Source organism: Pipistrellus hanaki, assembly GCF_964339955.1.
Source record: "Pipistrellus hanaki genome assembly, chromosome: 8".
NCBI lineage: Eukaryota > Metazoa > Chordata > Mammalia > Chiroptera > Vespertilionidae > Pipistrellus > Pipistrellus hanaki.
This window is the reverse complement of record NC_140510.1, coordinates 19,437,015-19,455,042: the sequence shown is the minus strand read 5'-3', so window position 1 is coordinate 19,455,042 and position 18,028 is coordinate 19,437,015. Positions and strand designations below refer to the sequence as shown.

The following is an 18,028-nucleotide window of genomic DNA, read 5'->3' as shown; positions in this document are numbered from 1 at the left end:
AGTGATAGGGTGAGTTCCATAGGCCAGACATTCTACTTTGACGAATTTTCCAATTAGAATGTACTCAAAATGACGAATTGATGGCTTAGTCCAGTAGTCAGCAAATTCATTAGTAAACAGAGCCAAATATCAACAGTACAATGATTGAAATTTCTTTTGAGAGCCAAATTTTTTAAACTTAAACTATATTGGTAGGTACATTGTTATTAACTTAATTAGAGTATGTGGTATTTTGTGGAAGAGCTACACTCAAGGGACTAAAGAGCAACATGTGGCTCATGAGCCGCAGTTTGCCAACCACTGGTTTAATCTATTTTAGAAAGATAATGCCAAAACTAGATTGGCATTGCTTCAAAGCATAGTCATATCTAAAGAACACTATACATCTGCTAGTGATATAAACTTTTTAAAAAGGGAAATGTAGAGGTTAAAGGAACTAAGTTTTCAAAGAGCAGCACAGCATTGTAAAATTGAGGTTCACAGAAACCATAAAAAGAGAATAAGTTGATTATTAACGTGGAATATCTTGAGTGGGCGGGAGGGGGGATAAATAAATAAAGTGGAATATCTTTGGGCCTAAAGAATGTCAAATAAACTAAACATACACACACATTTGTGTGTACATATGTACAAAAGCATATGTGTTTACATACATGCACATGTATTGTACTTGTCATACTATAAGTATTTATAAAGTCATCTTAAACTTATGCCATATACCCTAAGTTATTAGGATTAAAATAAATTCATACATTTTATGCAATTAATAATGCCCTTCACAGTTACATAGAACGTTACTATGTGACAGAATGCTTTCACAAACATGCAGCCTGATTTGTCCCCACCATGCCATCCTCCGCAGGTTCATCCACTCATGGATTCAGTCAATAGTGTTGGAGTACTGGCCAATGTGCTATCAGGTCAGGAGTTGATGAAACATTTTCTAGGTGGAGCAGCCATTGCTCAAAGGGTGAGACCATATGTCTCAAGGAAATGCCAGGGGAGTGATAGAGACAAGAATCTAACTTGGCTTTTAAATTTCCAAGTCCAGGGCTTTTCCCCTCTTGCCTCCATTGCCAGCATATTCCAAAGTTATAATCAAAGTTAAAAATTAAAGTTAATAAAAAAAATGAATAGAAAATAAATAAGGTCATCATGGAAGGCATTCCCCATTGTTGGAGGCAGCATACCTGGGCAGGGCACAGAACACAGCTGCTGCAGGGCGCCATCCTGCCAGGGCACTTCTTTACACTGGGCATCATCCACAGGTAAAGCTGAGCTAGTGACTGAGCCATTGTGGACCACACAGGAGCGGCTGCGGATCTGGACTCCCTCTCCACAGTCTCCACCCTGGGAGAGGAAAGGATTCTGTCAGAATCACCCAAATAATTAGTAACTCAGTTTTGACTTGTGCTAACTCTAAGCTAAAAGGAAAAGAAAGAAAGAAAAAAAAAAGTAAACTCTAGTTGTATATTTCAGCAACTTCCTCCTCCTGGGAGTTCTCTTTCAATTCTTGACAAAGCATCACTAAACAATTCTCTGAGGGCCTGAGAATAGAGAGCTGAAGAAGAAATGCAAATTTATACTGTGGAATTTCTCTTCTTAAAATGTGACCATTCATTCTGGAACTCGGCTAGAATTGACTGAAAAAGAAACACCATAATTTGTATAGGTGTATGGGATACAATGGCCTAGTATCTATAATCACCACGGGCCATACATTCCTGTTACTTTTTGTCTTGTTGGCAACTCCGTACTTCCTCATATGGATTAGGTTGGGGTTTCCCATGCAACAGTAATTTTCTCTATTGTCATGAGTTGTTTTCCCAGCATGCCTTCTATGATGAATAATTGTCCTTTGAATATATTTACAAAGTCCACTCTAATTATTCCTGCCAATTAGAAAAAAAAATTACAATGTGTCTTATAGAAAGAGAAGCTTAGAATTGAAAGGCTCTTAGTGGGTGTCTGGCCCACGCATCTGCCTGATGAAAGGTTTCCGACTGGAACACTTGTCAGGTACCCCTGAGAGGAGTGGTATTTTGTTGGCTTTTGTCAGGTGCTCATACTTCAAACAGAATTCCATTGGATATTTCAATAACTTAGAGGTGATAGCTCTCTTTTTGCACCAATAGCTTGAAAAATCTGAAACTAAGGTCAACTTTTCTGCTAAGAAGCTGAAATCGCAGGAGGGCAAGAGTGAGGGTAAATTAACTGAAGCAAGTAGGAAGTAAAGTGAGTATAAGGTAGTGTTACCATGCAGGCCTCCTTTCCAAAGTCAGCACAGCTGCTTTCTTGGTTGCCTACATCCTCTTTCAGTCAGGTCACGTGTTTTCCCCATGCCTCAGTGCCACCCATGGTGGGCAAGGGAGGAAGAAAGCAGAGGCAGCCAAAACTGATTTGGCTCAGTGGATAGAGCCTTGGCCTGCATACTGAAAGGTCCCAGGTTAGATTCTAGTCAAGGGCATGTACCTTGGTTGTGGGCACATCCCCGGTGGGGGGTGTGTAGGAGGCAGCTGATGATTCTCTCTCATCGATATTTCTAACTCTCTGTCCTTCTCTCTTCCTCTCTGTAAAAAATCAATAAAATATATTTTTTTTAAAAAAGAAAAAGGCAGAGGCATTTAAATGCCAACTCCTCCTTGGATCCTCTTTCATCTATCAACTTTCATCCCAGGGAGTATTAACTGCTCTGAGCTTCCACAGTGTGCTGCTCAGTTTGCACTAAGTCCAGAAGTTGAAAGAAGAGCTAGAGCCTTTCTGACTAGTGCTGGGAGAAGAAGGAGAGAGAGAGAGAGAGAGAGAGAGAGAGAGAGAGAGAGAGAGAGAGAGAGAGAGGAGAAAGGAGGGAGGGGAAGAAGAAGGCACTGCGGAAGAGTACTGGAGCCCTGCATCTCTGTTTCTGCAGCCATGAATGGCATGCTGCATAACCCGTTACTAGGGAGCACCATAGTAACTGCTCTGCACCGGGCACCTGGATTTCACCTCCTTACCCCTTCCCCACCACAGGGCTCACAAACTGCATTGCTGAGACCCTTGGCTGGCAAAATGCGGCTCGCAAGCCACATGCAGCTCTTTGGCCCCTTGAGTGTGGCTCTTCCACAAAATACCACCACGGCCTGGGCGAGTCTATTTTGAAGAAGTGGTGTTAGAAGAAGCTTAAGTTTAAAAAAATGTGGCTCTCCAAAGAAATTTCAATCATTGTACTGTTGATATTTGGTTCTGTTGTCTAATGAGTTTGCTGACCACTGGCCTAGACCTTGGAGCTGCTATGGCTCTGGCAGTGGCGGGAGCAAGAAAGGTCAAGAAGTCAGCCAAAGCAGTCAGGATATTGCTCCGGATGTGCAACAGGTTATCCGGGGCTCAGGGGCCTGTGGAGCCCCGCCCAGGTCAAGGCACAGTTCGTGTCAGGTAGGTGGTAGGTAGACCACCGGAGGTACAGGAGGGCACAAAGTGGCTGCCGAGACACATTCATCATTAAGAAAGTTAGGGGTCAGAGGCATATTGGCAAAAAAAAAAAAAAAAGAGAAGGCGCCACTTGGAGGAGGTTCATATTATCGGAATTTAAAGCCTGAAAAGCCTGCTTAGGCATGTTACCTGGGACCATCATAGTCCCTTCTAGCGCTGTTTTAATAAGAATTATGTAAGACGGCAATCCCCACACTTGACCCAGCAATGCCTCGTAATTGCTCTAATTTCTACAGTTCTTGTGAAATTGTTAAAAATGCACTCTAATTTTGAACCCTAGTGCATTTTTTAGAAAATAAGTGGAGGTTCAAAATCAGTTCATGGTAGATTCAGTCAATGCAAATGCTGTAGAAAATGTCTACTCCCTGAAGTGGAAAACCACTAGCATGAGTTAAATGTCACTGTCGGGGAATATTCTCCCCATCACTTGTTATTCTACAGGAGGGATCTAAGCATTGTCTGAGGTGTGTGTTTTGCTAGAGAGCAAAGACTTGGTGGACTGGGAGAGGAGTCTGAGACCCCGTGGCCGGTATGAAATTTGAAAACCCTGCCACCTGGAACCTCAGTAACCGAAGATGCAATTGCTTTGCATTTTGTCTGACATTCCAGGAGATGGAGTATAAGGAAGTGGCAGGAAACAAGTCCACATAAGGGGTCAATTTAAAAACCAAGACAAACTATAATATGCTTCTCGAATGCATCCATATTTAAGCTTAATCTCTCATACCTTTGGCAACAGCCACAGGAAAATGATAAATCAGCATCAGAATGATCATTTCGCTCATGGAGCAGCCATAAGCTCGCTCTCGGCCCTGAGCCTCACACACTTGAGCCTGAAAGGATCCTGGCTTCTCAGAGCAAGTTGATCATCTGCGAGGATTCTCTCATTAACTCTCTGCTGTCCAGAGCACTAATGGACTCTGTATGCTCTTAATTGGCATCACCAGATGTGTTTAGGCAGATGGTGTTAATAATCATAATTATAGTTTTAATTAAGATTATAATAGCAATTACAATTTATGGGCTCTTCTCTTTGCCAAGTACTGTGCTAAGCACTGCAATATGAAGTGTCTAATGCCTTCCAAAAATCTCCAACAAAACTGTACTATTTCTACTCCCATGGTACAGATTTTAAAATGGAGGCTTGGAGCCCTGGCGGGTGTGTCTCAGCAGTTATAGTGTTGGCTCAAAAACAGAAGGGGCAAAGGTTCAACTCTCACTTAAAGGTAGGTATCTAGGTTGCAAGTTCAATGCCTGCATGGTCAGGGCTTGAGCAGGAGCAACCAATTAATCTATCTCTCTCAGATCAATGTGTTGTTTTTTTTCTCCCTCTCTCTCTACTCCCTTCTTTCCTCCCATTCATATTCATTCTCTCTCTCTCTCTCTCTCTCTCTCTCTCTCTCTCTCTCTCTCTCTCTCTCTCAAAAAAGGCAATGGAAATAAAATATCCTCAGTTGAGGATTAAAAACAACAACAGAGGTTTAAAGAGTTTAGAGATTGCCAAAACTGCAGAGCTAGGAACTGGTAGAACACTGACTAAAATTAGGGTCTAGACTCTGGAGTCTGAGCTCCTAAGACAGACTGACCAACCTAGGCCTGGATACATGTTATCAGCTAAAAAACTTGGAAAGAGTTACAAAACACACCAAAAAAGTGAAGCCTGAGGATAAACACTTCTGTTTGCTGATCTCTCTCCATATAAGATAAGAGCAACATGGGCACATCAACAGTGCCCTATGCAAGCTTCTCTGGTTGAGGTTTGATACAGCTTGATGGCAACCAGCCACTTCAACATCATCGCTGCCTGCAGTAAATGAGCAGGTTCCATACCTGCATTTGGCAGGTTTGGCTATGATAGAACAAGAAGACGCAGAAGTGCGATTGAGAGAGAAATGCTTTTTCCTTTGTGGCAAAGGCCCACTTGTATTTGGATCAGTAATTCCAAAACTTCAGCTTACATTTAATTTTAAGAAAAGGCAACTCACTGAAAAGATAATTGTGCTTACTGACTCAGAGAATTCACAATTAGGCTTCAGGAAAAGCAGAAATTAAATTTGAATGCAGGACAAAGCAGAGGCAAGTATCATGATCCCCTTTCTCCATTTGCCTTTGCTTTTCTCTGAATTACTTCCCTTCATCTTTCTTCCTTCTGAGTGACTGTCTTTATCTACAGCTAAGAGTTCCTGAATACAGCATCCTTGAAAGCTTCAATCCTACACCTCCTTCTTAGGGAAGAATGCTGATTGGCCCCATTGGATAAGGTGCCAGAGCAATTAACTACAGACTTGTTTCCTGTGAGCTTTGCCTGGATGAGGTCTAACTCCAAATTTCCTCCTAACTGAGCTTGTCAATTAGTGGGAATAGCCTCCCCAGGAAATCTGAGGAGCTCTGAAGTTTCTGGACACAGCTGCTCTTATGGTCTCCAAGGCTCCAAGTCTGGGTATTGCTAACCGATGCTATCACCCGCTTTCCTCACCAGCACTGCTGCAGAGAATGTGCACAGCACTACACTCTTGCCCCAGTGGTTCTGCCTTTAAAAGCTCAGTAGCAAACAACAGAATTGGAGATTACATTTGGCATTTCCCCCTAATGTTTCTATAGGACAAGATGGAACACTTGTCTATTAAACAGAAAGAAAGGAAATGAAAGGCTCATGATACTTGAGAAGATAAAAGAGAAAGTACAGAAGAACTGGTAAGGTATAGAGCACATGTGTCAAACACAAGGCCCGCGGGCCAAATCCAGCCCGCCAGGCCTTGCAATGTGGCCCGCACCGCGCTGTCATCACTGCACTCCGCTGTCAGTTTATGACATTGTCAGTTTATGACTGTTCAGTAAACCATTCGGCCCGCGATTTAGGCTGGATTTTAGATTTTGGCCCCTTCTCTGATTGAGTTCGACACCCCTAGTATAGAGTATAGTAACAGTGGTGTTCCTGGTAAGACCTTTAGCATAGAGTTTCATTCAGTCCTTTTTAGCCCTCTCACTTCCTCCCTCCTTTTTTTCTCCATTTCTGTTTCTTTTGTCTCCCTGCCCCTGCTATAGGCTCTTGCATTCTTTGAGCCGATTTTCTCTACTCTGACAACATTTAGTGCAATGATAAGGGGTAACATTCCTTTCATTCTCTTGATTGTGATCTCAAGCATTACTTTAATATTGCTGAACTAGTTTAGGAAAGAAGGTTTCAGATTAGCAGACAACGGATTCATATTTAAAACCATTAGGCTGGTATTGAATTACTTAGCATGGTTACCTTTTTTTTCCTATAAAAAAGGAGACTGACAAATGTACCACACATTTTTATTGCTCTGGGACTTATTATAATACCTGGGCTTTTAACTTGTGCGAGATGATAATGCTGTGAGACGATGTCATCTGACAGGGACAGCAGGCATCTTTATGAGAATACTCTGCAGATTGCTTAATGCATAATGGAGATTATTGTTACCTAATTATAATAAGCTTTGGAATATGAACTGGAGGATAAACTAGTAAAGAAAGAAAACTGGAAAAATCAATGTGCTTTTTTCCTTACCCAGGAAGCCAAAGAGAAAGTGCTGTGGAGGGTCTCTGCTGATCCAGCAAAAGCATGTGATATATTATGATGTTTCTAGACATTTATATTTCAAGCCAATAAAAAAGTAATCATTGAGGAAAATGTAGTAACCTTGGTTTGTGTAATAATGTTAAAATATAACTTTCATACACATTTGGTTTTCTGCCCTTACGCAAGACTTTGTCTAAGCCCAAATGTGCCTCTTTAAGAAACACAGTCTACAGCAAGCTGCGCTATATCCATAGCATCAGGGTTTTGCCTAATTAAATAATTCCAACAAGCCAGGAAAATAAAAGAGAATTCTTGAGGATACCAAGGAGATTGACAGTCCTGTGACCCGGCCCATTATAATCAGTGACTAATGAATGGCTCTGCATTTTCCTCTGCTTGCGGTTAAGGCATTCATTGTATTTTTCCGTGTACTCCATTGCATAAAAATGCATTGTGCCTGGTCCCTGCTGTTGTGAAAAGTATTCCACCAGCGCACAATGTTTGAGCAGAACCTTCTTGGTCGCAGACCTACCTCCAATTTACATGCAGACCAGTTGCTGAGGACCCAGCTGTAGCAGGGGGTCACTGGGCAGGCTTTCTGCTGGGTGAGCTCTGTGGGGCACGGCCGTCCTTCCCCTTGGGTTGGCAGCATGATAAATCGAGTCCGGCTCATTCGACCTGAAATGTTAAGGAAGATGTCAACTTTTCATGTGGAATTTGGCTTAAATAAGAAACTGAAGGGCAGGCTCTTGCCTTACTTATACAAGTCTTCTTTGAAATATACCAAACTTTGTCATGTCCAGCTTTCAGTTTTTCTGCCATTTTAATTTAAATTTCTACAGACACACAAGTTATCTGCATAATTCTTAGGGTCTGAAATTCCGTGTCTTCTATCTACTCCCTCAGTGTTTCCAATTACAAACTCTGTATTGTTTCCAAGTAGATTGATCCTATAAACACGGGCAGAATGCTAATTCATTCAAACAATATTTATTTGTAGTAGCATCCTGCTGTGTGCTAGGGATACAGGAATGAAATACAGGCGTACCTTCTGCCCTCACAGAACTTACATTTTAGGCTGGGATTACTAATATTAAAAATAGAGACAGTTGCATCTTCTTTATCTGTTAGGTTCCACATTATCAGGTAAGGTAAAAGTTACACACAATCTGAATTACCCTGGAAAATTCTCTAGGAAGTGTATCCCAATGTCCCAATAGTTTTTCTCAATTAATTCAACATGGCTAATTTTCTTAGAGTTTAAAACCAGTGGGGTGTGTGTGTGTGTGTGTGTGTGTGTGTGTGTGTTTCACGCACACAGTGTAAAGTTGTTGCTTTATGTAAAGGAGCCATGATGTTTAAAAAACATGTTCAAATTCTGGTATTCAATTTCATAATTTAAAATTGATTAATAAATATAACTGAGGAAAGGACTCCCCTGTCAACCTATGCCCCCTTCTAGGCCTTAGGTCATAAGCTCTTTAGTTGGAATTGTGAACAGAATTTAAGTGTCTCTCTCTCTCTCTCTTAATATCTTACTCTTTACTCTCCTTTTACTACTGAGGTACTACATGTATATAGTTTCATTACCATTATTTAAGTCTGTGAAAATAATGCCCTTCCATTGTTGCTATAAAATTATGTATTTGTGACTAAATATTCAAGAACAAACCTAGGGTTCTATTAGAGAACATTAGAGGGATGCAGCCCATTCTGGGATGGAATCAGAAGACATTTCCTTGAACAGTTGAACTTCAAGCAGAAACTTCAAGTAGTGGAAGCCAACCTGATATACAGAGAGTGTCCCATGCATAAGAAAGAACATGTGAGGAAGTCATGAGATGAAAAGAGGTAGAGGACTGACAGAGGCCAATGTGGCTGGAACACAGAGTAAGGGAAAGAATAGGTTGAAACAATAGCTGGTAAAGCTATTGTAAGTGGGGTATTTTAGTCAATTCCGAAAACTCTACATTTGTATCTTAAGAGAACTGAAAAGCTAGTGATGGCTTCACTACTATCAGGTGCTGGGTAAGTTTTCAGACCCTGGGTAGGAATAATTCTCAGATGCTCTGAGGTTCAGAGTTAAGCGAGCATTGCATTATTCATACTTTCAGGGGATTAGGCATCTTACTGGCCTCTGGAACGTTAGCATAGATTTGATGATAAACTAATGACCCTTGAAGAAAACCAGGAAGTTCTAACCACTAAATTCTAAATTCCTTGGGGTTTGGGCTTCTGTCCTTAACATAGTGTTTCATATATATTAAGCACTAGTTGTATTTTTGTTTAATTCATAAATTACCTATGTGATATTATCTGGTATCAGCAAATGTGTGATAATGTAATAATACCAAAACAATTATTATTTCCTAATTCTAAAAACTTTATAGACACTGATTCATTTAATAATTATAACAACTCTAGAGGAAAATTCTATTATATTCCCATATTATTTATAAGAGAACTTACTGTAGACACAGAGAATGTAAGTCAATTGTGTAAGGTAAAAAAAAAAATGAGTAAATTACAGAACAGAATTCAAATATGGAAGCTTTTGACCCAGAGTTTGACTTATTAGTCATGATGCTAGAGAGACACAGGTAAGACAGCAAGGATAGTACCAAAAAAGATGTAAAAGCAGCTTTGGAGATAATAAAATTGTGTCAAACATAAAATGGGTGTGATGAACAAGAGAATCTAACCATTCTACATTTTTGGGCAGCGAGTGGAGCATATCTATTTAGACAGATATTCTTCCCACCATCACTCAAATCAAATCATGTAGGTCGGACATCACGTCATTCATGTGACATGTTATCTCTGCTTGATGAACATGTTTTGCTCAAGATTTTATATTAATTCATGCTTATACACTCTTAGGTCAAGAACATAAGCACAAAGGTTATTATAATACTAAATAACCATTACCTTAATGTCATTATAATTGTGTTTTTTTCTAGGTCCACCTCTGGAAGAATAATAATAATGTAGTTGTTACCTTTATCATAGCTAAAGAGGCTCTATTTCATTATAATCAAATAACTTCAAGCTTGTTCTTGAATTGATGTCATGGGGATAGCCATTATTTTAGAACTATTTTATTCCCATTAAAATGACAGATATATTCTCTTGGACCCAAAAGTGGAGGGAACCTGCCTAATGAATTTGATAGGAAAAAAAAAACATGCTGTTATTTTTGAAGTAAGTCTTAAAAATCATTTGATGAAAAGACCTATACGCGGAAAACTATAGGACACTGAAAAAAGAGATAGAGGAAGATATAAACAGATAGAATAACATACCATGTTCATGGATTGGTAGACTCAACATCATTAAAATGTCCATACTACCCAAAGCAATCTATAGGTTCAATGAACTCCCCATTAAAATACCAATGGCATATTTCACAAATCTAGAAAGAACTCTCCAAAAATTCATCTGGAATAAAAAAAAAGACCCCAAATAGCCATAGCAATCCTGAGAAAAAAGAATAAAGTAGGAGGGACCTCAATACCAGATTTCAAGCTGTATTACAAAGCCACTGTTCTCAAAACAGCATGGTACTGGCATAAGAACAGACATATAGATCAATGGAATAGAATAGAGAATCCCAATATCAACCCAAACCACTATGCTCAATTAATATTTGACAAAGGAAGCATGAACATACAATGGAGTCAAGACAGTCTCTTTAATAAATGGTGGTGTGAAAGTTGGACAGATACATGTAAAAAAATTAAACAAGATCACCAACTTACACCATACACAAAAATAAACTAAAAATGAATACAGGACTTAAACATAAGGTGGGAAACCATAAAAATACTAGAGGAATCTGCAGGCAGCAAAATCTCAGACATATGCTGAAAGAACTTCTTCACTGATACTGCCCCTTGGTTAATGGAAGCTAAAGAGAAAATAAACAAATGGGACTACATCAAAATAAAAAAGCTTTTTTTTACAGCAAAAGAAACCATCAACAAAATAACAAGAAAGCCCACTGTATGGGAGAATATATTTGCAAATGTTATCATGGATAAAAGTTTAATCTCCAACATCTACAGGCAGATGTACATTATACAACTTAATAAAAGAAAGATAAATGATCCAATAAAAAAAAAAATGGGCAATGGACCTAAATAGAATCTAAACAAACAAACAAACAAACAAAAAAAAAAACAGAAAGCCAAGAGACGCATGAAAACATGCTCAAAGTTGCTAATTATCTGAAAGATGCAAATCAAAATGACAATGCAGTACTATGTCACACCTGTCAGAATGGCCAACATCAACAAATCAACAAATGTCAAGTGTTGGCGAGGATGCGGAGAAAAAGGAACCCTCGTGCACTGCTGGTGGGAATGCAGACTGGTGCAGCCACTGTGGAGAACAGTATGAGGTTTCCTCAAAAAACTGAAAATGGAGCTCCCATTTGACCCAGTAATCCCACTCCTAGGAATATATTCTAAGAAACTACAAACACCAATCAGAAAGGATATGTGCACCCCTATGTCCATAGCAGCACAATTTACAATAGCTAAGATTTGGAAACAGCCTAGGTGCCCGTCAGCAGATGATTGTATCAGAAAACTATGGTACGTCTACACAATGGAATAATATGCCGCCATAAAAAAGGAATTCTTACTATTTGCAGAAACCTGGATGGAATTGGAGAATATTATGCTGGATGAAATAAGCCAGTCAATGAAAGAAAAAACCCACATGGTCTCACTCATTTATGGATAATAAAGAGCATTATAAACTGATGAACAAAAAGATACAGAGACAGTAAAACAACAAACAGTCAAATTACAGGGGGAAGATTAGGGAGATATGAGGGAGATAAGAGATTAACTGAAGGACTTGTATGCATGCATATAAGCATAACCAATGAACGCAAAACTCTGGGGGTGAGGGCATGTATGGGAGTGGTGGTGGGAGCAATGGTAAGATATGTACACATATAATAGCTTAATAAAAAATGAAAAAAAATATTTGTTGGCTGATAGATATATGAAAAACGACCAACCTCACTAGCAATTAGGGAAGTACAAATAAAATACCACTTCACACCTGTTAAGAGTGGCTATTATCAACAAGACAAGCAATAACAACTTCTGGAGAGGTTGTGGAAAAAAAAAAAAGGGAACCCTCATTGATTGCTGGTGGGAGTATAGGCTGGCACAAGCACTATGGAAAGCAGTCTGGGAATTCCTCAAAAAATTAAGAATAAAATATGACTCAGCAATCCCTCTCCTGGATATATACCTGAAAAACTCGAAATCATGTATTCACAATGATGTATGCACCCCTATTTCATTGCAGCATTATTCACAGTGGCAAAGACATGAAAACAACCAAAGTGTCCTGGGATAGAGGACTGGATAAAGAAGATGTGGCACACATACACAATGGAATACTACTCAGCCATAATAAAGGATGAAATACTGCCATTTGCAACAACATGGATGGACCTTGCCAACAGTATGCTAAGTGAAATAAGTCAGTCAGAAAGAGCTAAGAACCATATGATTTCACTCACATGTGGGATATAAAACTGAAACTCGGGAACTCAAAAAGCTATGTGGTGGTTGCCAGAGGGAAGGGGGTGGAGGGAAATGAGAGTCCTAAAATATGGTGATGGGAGAAGATGTGGCTTTGGGTGGTGGGCATGTGGTGCAATGTACAGATCTTGTAACATAGAAACCCACATCTGAAACCTATATGATCAATTTCACTCCAATTTAATTGAAAAAAAAGTAAATTTAAAAAATAAAAACATATATAAATCACACCCATATTATTTTTCTACTTTTTACTACCCAATCACAAAGATTTTCAAACAATGCTAATTACTTCCAAGGACATATTTTTTAAACCAAAAAGCATATAACAATCCTAAATTTTGAAGCATGATGTATATTATACTTAATTATCTAATACTAACGGTCAGTTAACATTTGCTAATAAAAGAGCAAGAGTCTAGTAGGTAAAACCCTGGCCCTGATGTTTCTGCAGGGTACTTGACAGCTCTTAACATATTCCTTTTTCTTTTTACGTCAGAGATATTTGGTTGTACAAATTAAATAATTGGAGAAAGTACCCCTCAGATTAGATACTATTTCACAAGTCTCAAAGTTGTAAATATAAATGTATCTACCTGGACAGTTTAACAAAGAGGCCTGCCATCTCTGACGACGGTGGTCAAATACTACATGGGATTGCAAACATCAGACTGGATTGGATATTTGACCAGACTGTCTTTCAGCAAGGGTTCTTCTAAAAGGGACCTGATAGCAGGGGTTTTTCTGATGAAAGTAAGTTTTAATGAGTGGGAAAATAGTGGAGGCAGCTGCCAAATTAAACATATTGTAAAACGTGACATAAAATAGAATACTATAGAAAGAGAATGTTAAAATAGTTGATGTGTGGTGAAAAGAAACCAGGACGTGGCATCAAAATTCTCTATTTAGAGACAGTTCTCTCAAATTAACAACTAGGAGCTGCTGTGACTGCATGAAAGTACTTTAACTCCTCTGAGCATAAATTCTCTCTTCTATAAAATAAAATTAAATATACAGAAACTCCTTATTATCTGAGGATAATTCATGCTGGGGAAAATGCCACTTAAAAGTGAATCTATTTAAAATGGGAATTAAATTATCTTAAATAATAAAATGTCTAAATGGGCAATTTCCTGGAACTAAAGAGTTTGCAAGTGTGTTTATTTGATCTAATATAAACTACCCTGTAGATTATAATTGCAACTATGCAGTCATTAGGGAAAAGAATTCATCAGCTACTGATATTTCTTTCATAATTTTATGATTACCCTATAAAGAGACCCATTGTTTTATGACCGGCTTGAGCAATTTGATTATAGCATCTTTGGCCTTTGAGTCACTTTTCATCAATTTTCTCAAGAGCGCCCTTTAATCTTTGGTGTAAAGATCACTCTATTTTGTACTTCATTTGCAACTAGAGATTGACAAACAAATACTTTGATGCAATGACAGCACATGTGTGTCAATGAGGATGTTTGTTGACTAGGGCATGGCTTTATAAGGGGTCAGTTTACTGGTGATTCAGATAGACTCCTTTGGCTTATCTCACACTAATTATATGAATAAAACATATAAACCACATGTAAAATATAGAAGGTACTTGTTAATTTTTTAAATTTTTTAACTATTTGTTTTTAACAACTATTACCATCAATTTTGAGAATAAGCCTGAAATGGTAATATAAAGCATGCTATACATATTCTATTGGGTTTCTAATACTAAAAGCACATGAACAAGAAATCCACAATAATTTAGCCTGTTCTCAATCTACCAAACCCCTTACATCCTAGTCTGGACTGCCTTGCCCTCCAGAGTGAAGGTTGCTGCCATATATATCCTCATGTTTCCAGACAGTGGGAGATTTTCTTGGACACTCTGGACTTCTCTTTTTTGGGGTTTATATTTTTTTCAATATAAGCATAATATAGGGGTCTAGGAATTTAGTTGGAACCCAAATTCAGTAATAGATACAGATAATATGCTTAATGAGAAATATCAGTGAAATGTAGAAACATAAATTGACTCACTATTCATCCACACTTAAGGCTATAAAAGAGAGCAAAGCACTCCCTATAAAATATGACTCCATTGAATAAAAACCCAAATTATGATAGGGTAAGTGTGCTAGCAATTCTCTCTGAGCCTTTCTTCTCTTCTCCCTTGGGAAATATTAGGAACTCATTATAAGCAACAGTAATATTGAGCCTACTATTAAATTAGCAATAATTACTTGCAATGAAGGAAAAAGGTTGCCTGGTAAGACCTCATTAAAAAAAAAAAAAAAAAAAGACAATGAGGCAGACTAGTTGTAATACACAGCACAATTCAGAGAGGCCAATAGGTTTAAGCTTCATATAGGTTCAAAGCATATTGTCCCAGATCACATTTCCATTGAAATCATCTGTAGTCAAACTTCATTCTGAGGCTTCAATGACATGAACATGGGAATTTTAAGCAGTAAGAATTCTCAAAACTTGTTAAAAATTGTCAGTTTGTATAGTCACCAAAGGAAATGGAGTCAAATGCAATGGTTTTCTGTTCTGACCATACTTTCAGATCTAAGTAGCCAGCAACCATGCACCTATGTGTCATGTTTTAACAATGGCTCTTCTGTGATCAATTGAATTAACTGAAAAAGATGATTTAGATAGCTCTGGGCAATTTAAATATGACCTAGGCAAACAATGAAAAGTATGTATGTAAAAGAAAATAGAAAAGGGAATACAATAATGCAGAGAAAGGAAGAACATACCTTTTTAACCTTACATAGTTCATTAAATAAGCTATCTGAGCCATTTACATGAATTTACCTGTAAACCCCAAAGCACCATAGACACAAATACAATAACATAATATGAACTGACTTGGAGCTTATAGCATGTTATTTGAATACTAGAGGCCCGGTGCAAGAAAATTGTGCAGTGGGCCGAGACCGGTTTGGCTCAATGGATAGAGCGTCGGCTTGGGGACTGAAGGGACCCGGGTTCGATTCCGGTCAAGGGCATGTACCTTGGTTGCGGGCATATCCCCAGTAGGGGGTGTGCAAGAGGCAGCTGATCGATGACTCTCTCTCATCGATGTTTCTAGCTTTCTATCTCTCTCCCTTCCTCTCTGTACAAAATCAATAAAATATATTTAAAAAAAAAAAAGAAAAAAAAAAAAGAAAATTGTGCAGTGGGGTTGGGAGGTCTCTCAGGCTGGTCTGTGCCCTCTCTCAGTCCAGGATCCCTCAAGGGATGTCGGTCTGCCAGCTTAGGCTTGCTCCCCGCAGAAATCAGGCCTAAACCGGCAGTCAGACATCCCTCTTGCAGTCTGGGGCTCTTTCAATCCGGGACCCCTTGCTCCTTACCGCCTACCTGCAGAGGCTCCTGCCACCACTTGCCAGCCATGAACCTGGCTTCTGGCTGATCAGTGCTCCCTCTATGGGAGCACACTGACCACCAGGGAGCAATTCCTACATTGAGAGTCTGCCCCCTGGTGGTCAGTGTGCATCTTAGTGACCAGTCATTCTGACATTCAGTTGATTTGCATATTAGGGTTTTATTATATAATATTATTATTGGTTTTTTTACTTAGGCATTATTTCTTTTGAATATGAGTTAAATATTTAAGGTATATGCCCAGTTATTGGCAGGAAATGGCCTTCCAGTGCTGACATCTATAAGGGGTTGGTGAACTTGTACAGTGAGGGATGGGATTCAGTGTCACTAAACTCAAGTTGATGGTGGTCATTCCTAAAAATTAGGTTATTGAGTAAAATGTTTCCATGTTTAAGTATTTTCTCCTGTGAATTTATTCTTAAGCATTTGGCACCTGCCAGAAACTACCACCATGTTTCCTGGAAAATAAGACATCCCCTGAAAATAAGACCTAGCGCAACTTTGGGAGAAAAAATTAATATAAGACACTGTCTTATTTTCGGGGAAACAGGGTAGCAGGTGAAAAAGAAGCAAGGGAAACTAACAAAAATTCATTAAGAGCTGATCATGCCAATATTTTAATAACATGTCTCTGTATAATATCTATTGTCATTATAAAAGCATTTTTTATTTTGGAGGGAAGGACTAAATTAATTGAATATGATGTGCTGTGACAGAGATGAATAGCATATTCTTGTTTAATTTTTTACTCTTCCTTATCCTGCTTTATTTGTTCCCTTTCCCGAAAGCACCTGCATTCCCCAGTGCCCCTCAAAGAAATCACTGCAACAAGAATCCCAATCTCATACTCTGCTTTAAACACGGTTATTAATATTCTCATTTCATACATGATAAAAATGAAGCTCATAAAAATTAAATAATATTTGCAAAATCACACAGCTAGAAAGATTGGAACAAGGTTTGTCCAACAGCAAGTGCCTTCCATAGATCTCAGTCTCATTAGGCCCAAGTCAGGTATTAGATGGGTTACCTGTATTCATAGATTTTATATTTTCCTCTAGTAAAAAGCAATTATAAGTATTGTGCTAACAGCTTTCTCTGTGGTAACTCTTCATTTGCTTTTGGCTACTTGTTAGATTAAATTGTGAAAGTAGTGGAAAGTTAGATTTTTTATAAAATGCTCAGTTAATCTCATGTAGCTCTCTATGTTAGGTAACTACTTTTTACTCTCTTAAATATCACCTGGAATTTGTATCCAAGTTTTTAAAGTGCAACATTTGTCTTAAATATATACCCCAATGGACATGGATTTATTTTCTAATGTAACTAAGTGGAGAAAAATTATGGTCTTGACCTGTAGTATAAGACAAAATCTCTGGCAAGGTTACTGATGGGAGATGAAGCAATGGGTTTCATTTATAGCTGCAGTCCATGGGTTTCCTGTAGAGATGGTTTTCCTAGGTTGTCTGAATACTAGAGGCCTAGTGCATGAAATTCATGCACAGGGGTGGGTGTCCCTCAGGCCAGCCTGTACCTCTCCAATCTGGGACCCCTCGAAGGATGTCCCAGGGCAGTTGTAAGTTCCTTCTCACAATCCAGGACTGCTGGCTCCTAACTGCTCACCTGTCTGCCTTTCTGATTGGCCCTAACTGCTTCTGCCTACCAGCCTGATCACTCCCTAACCACTCCCCTGCCAGCCTGATTGACACATAACTACTCCTCTGCTGGCCCATTTGTTCCCAACTGCCCTTCCCAGTAGGCCCAGTCACCCCAAACTTCCCTCCTTTGCCAGCCTGGTCACCATTAACTGTCCTCCCCTGAAGGCTTAATCTCCCCCAACTGACCTCCCTTGCAGGCCTGGTCCCTCCCAACTGCCCTCCCCTGCTGGCCATCCTATAGAGGCCATCTTGTAGTGGCCATCTTGTGTCCACATGGGGGCAGCCATCTTGTGTGTTGGAGTGATGGTCAATTTGCATATTACTCTTTCATTAGATAGGATTGCTTCTGGCACCCAGATACCTTTTATCCTAAAGAATACTCAATTTAGGCAAGGTACAGATTCCATAGT

General features: G+C 39.1%; 1 protein-coding gene across 2 annotated transcripts in view; it reads right to left on the bottom strand.

Annotated features, from left to right (window-relative positions):
• THSD7B (thrombospondin type 1 domain containing 7B) overlaps nt 1-18,028 on the bottom strand; it is a 959,962-nt gene that overhangs the window by 15,929 nt on the left and 926,005 nt on the right. For both annotated transcript variants that reach the window (XM_084891907.1, XM_084891906.1), the window contains 2 exons: nt 7,548-7,693; nt 1,191-1,350 (listed from right to left, as the gene is read on the bottom strand). In XM_084891907.1, coding sequence (XP_084748033.1) covers nt 1,191-1,350; nt 7,548-7,693 — 306 coding nt within the window. The remainder of the gene's footprint in view (nt 1-1,190; nt 1,351-7,547; nt 7,694-18,028) is intronic.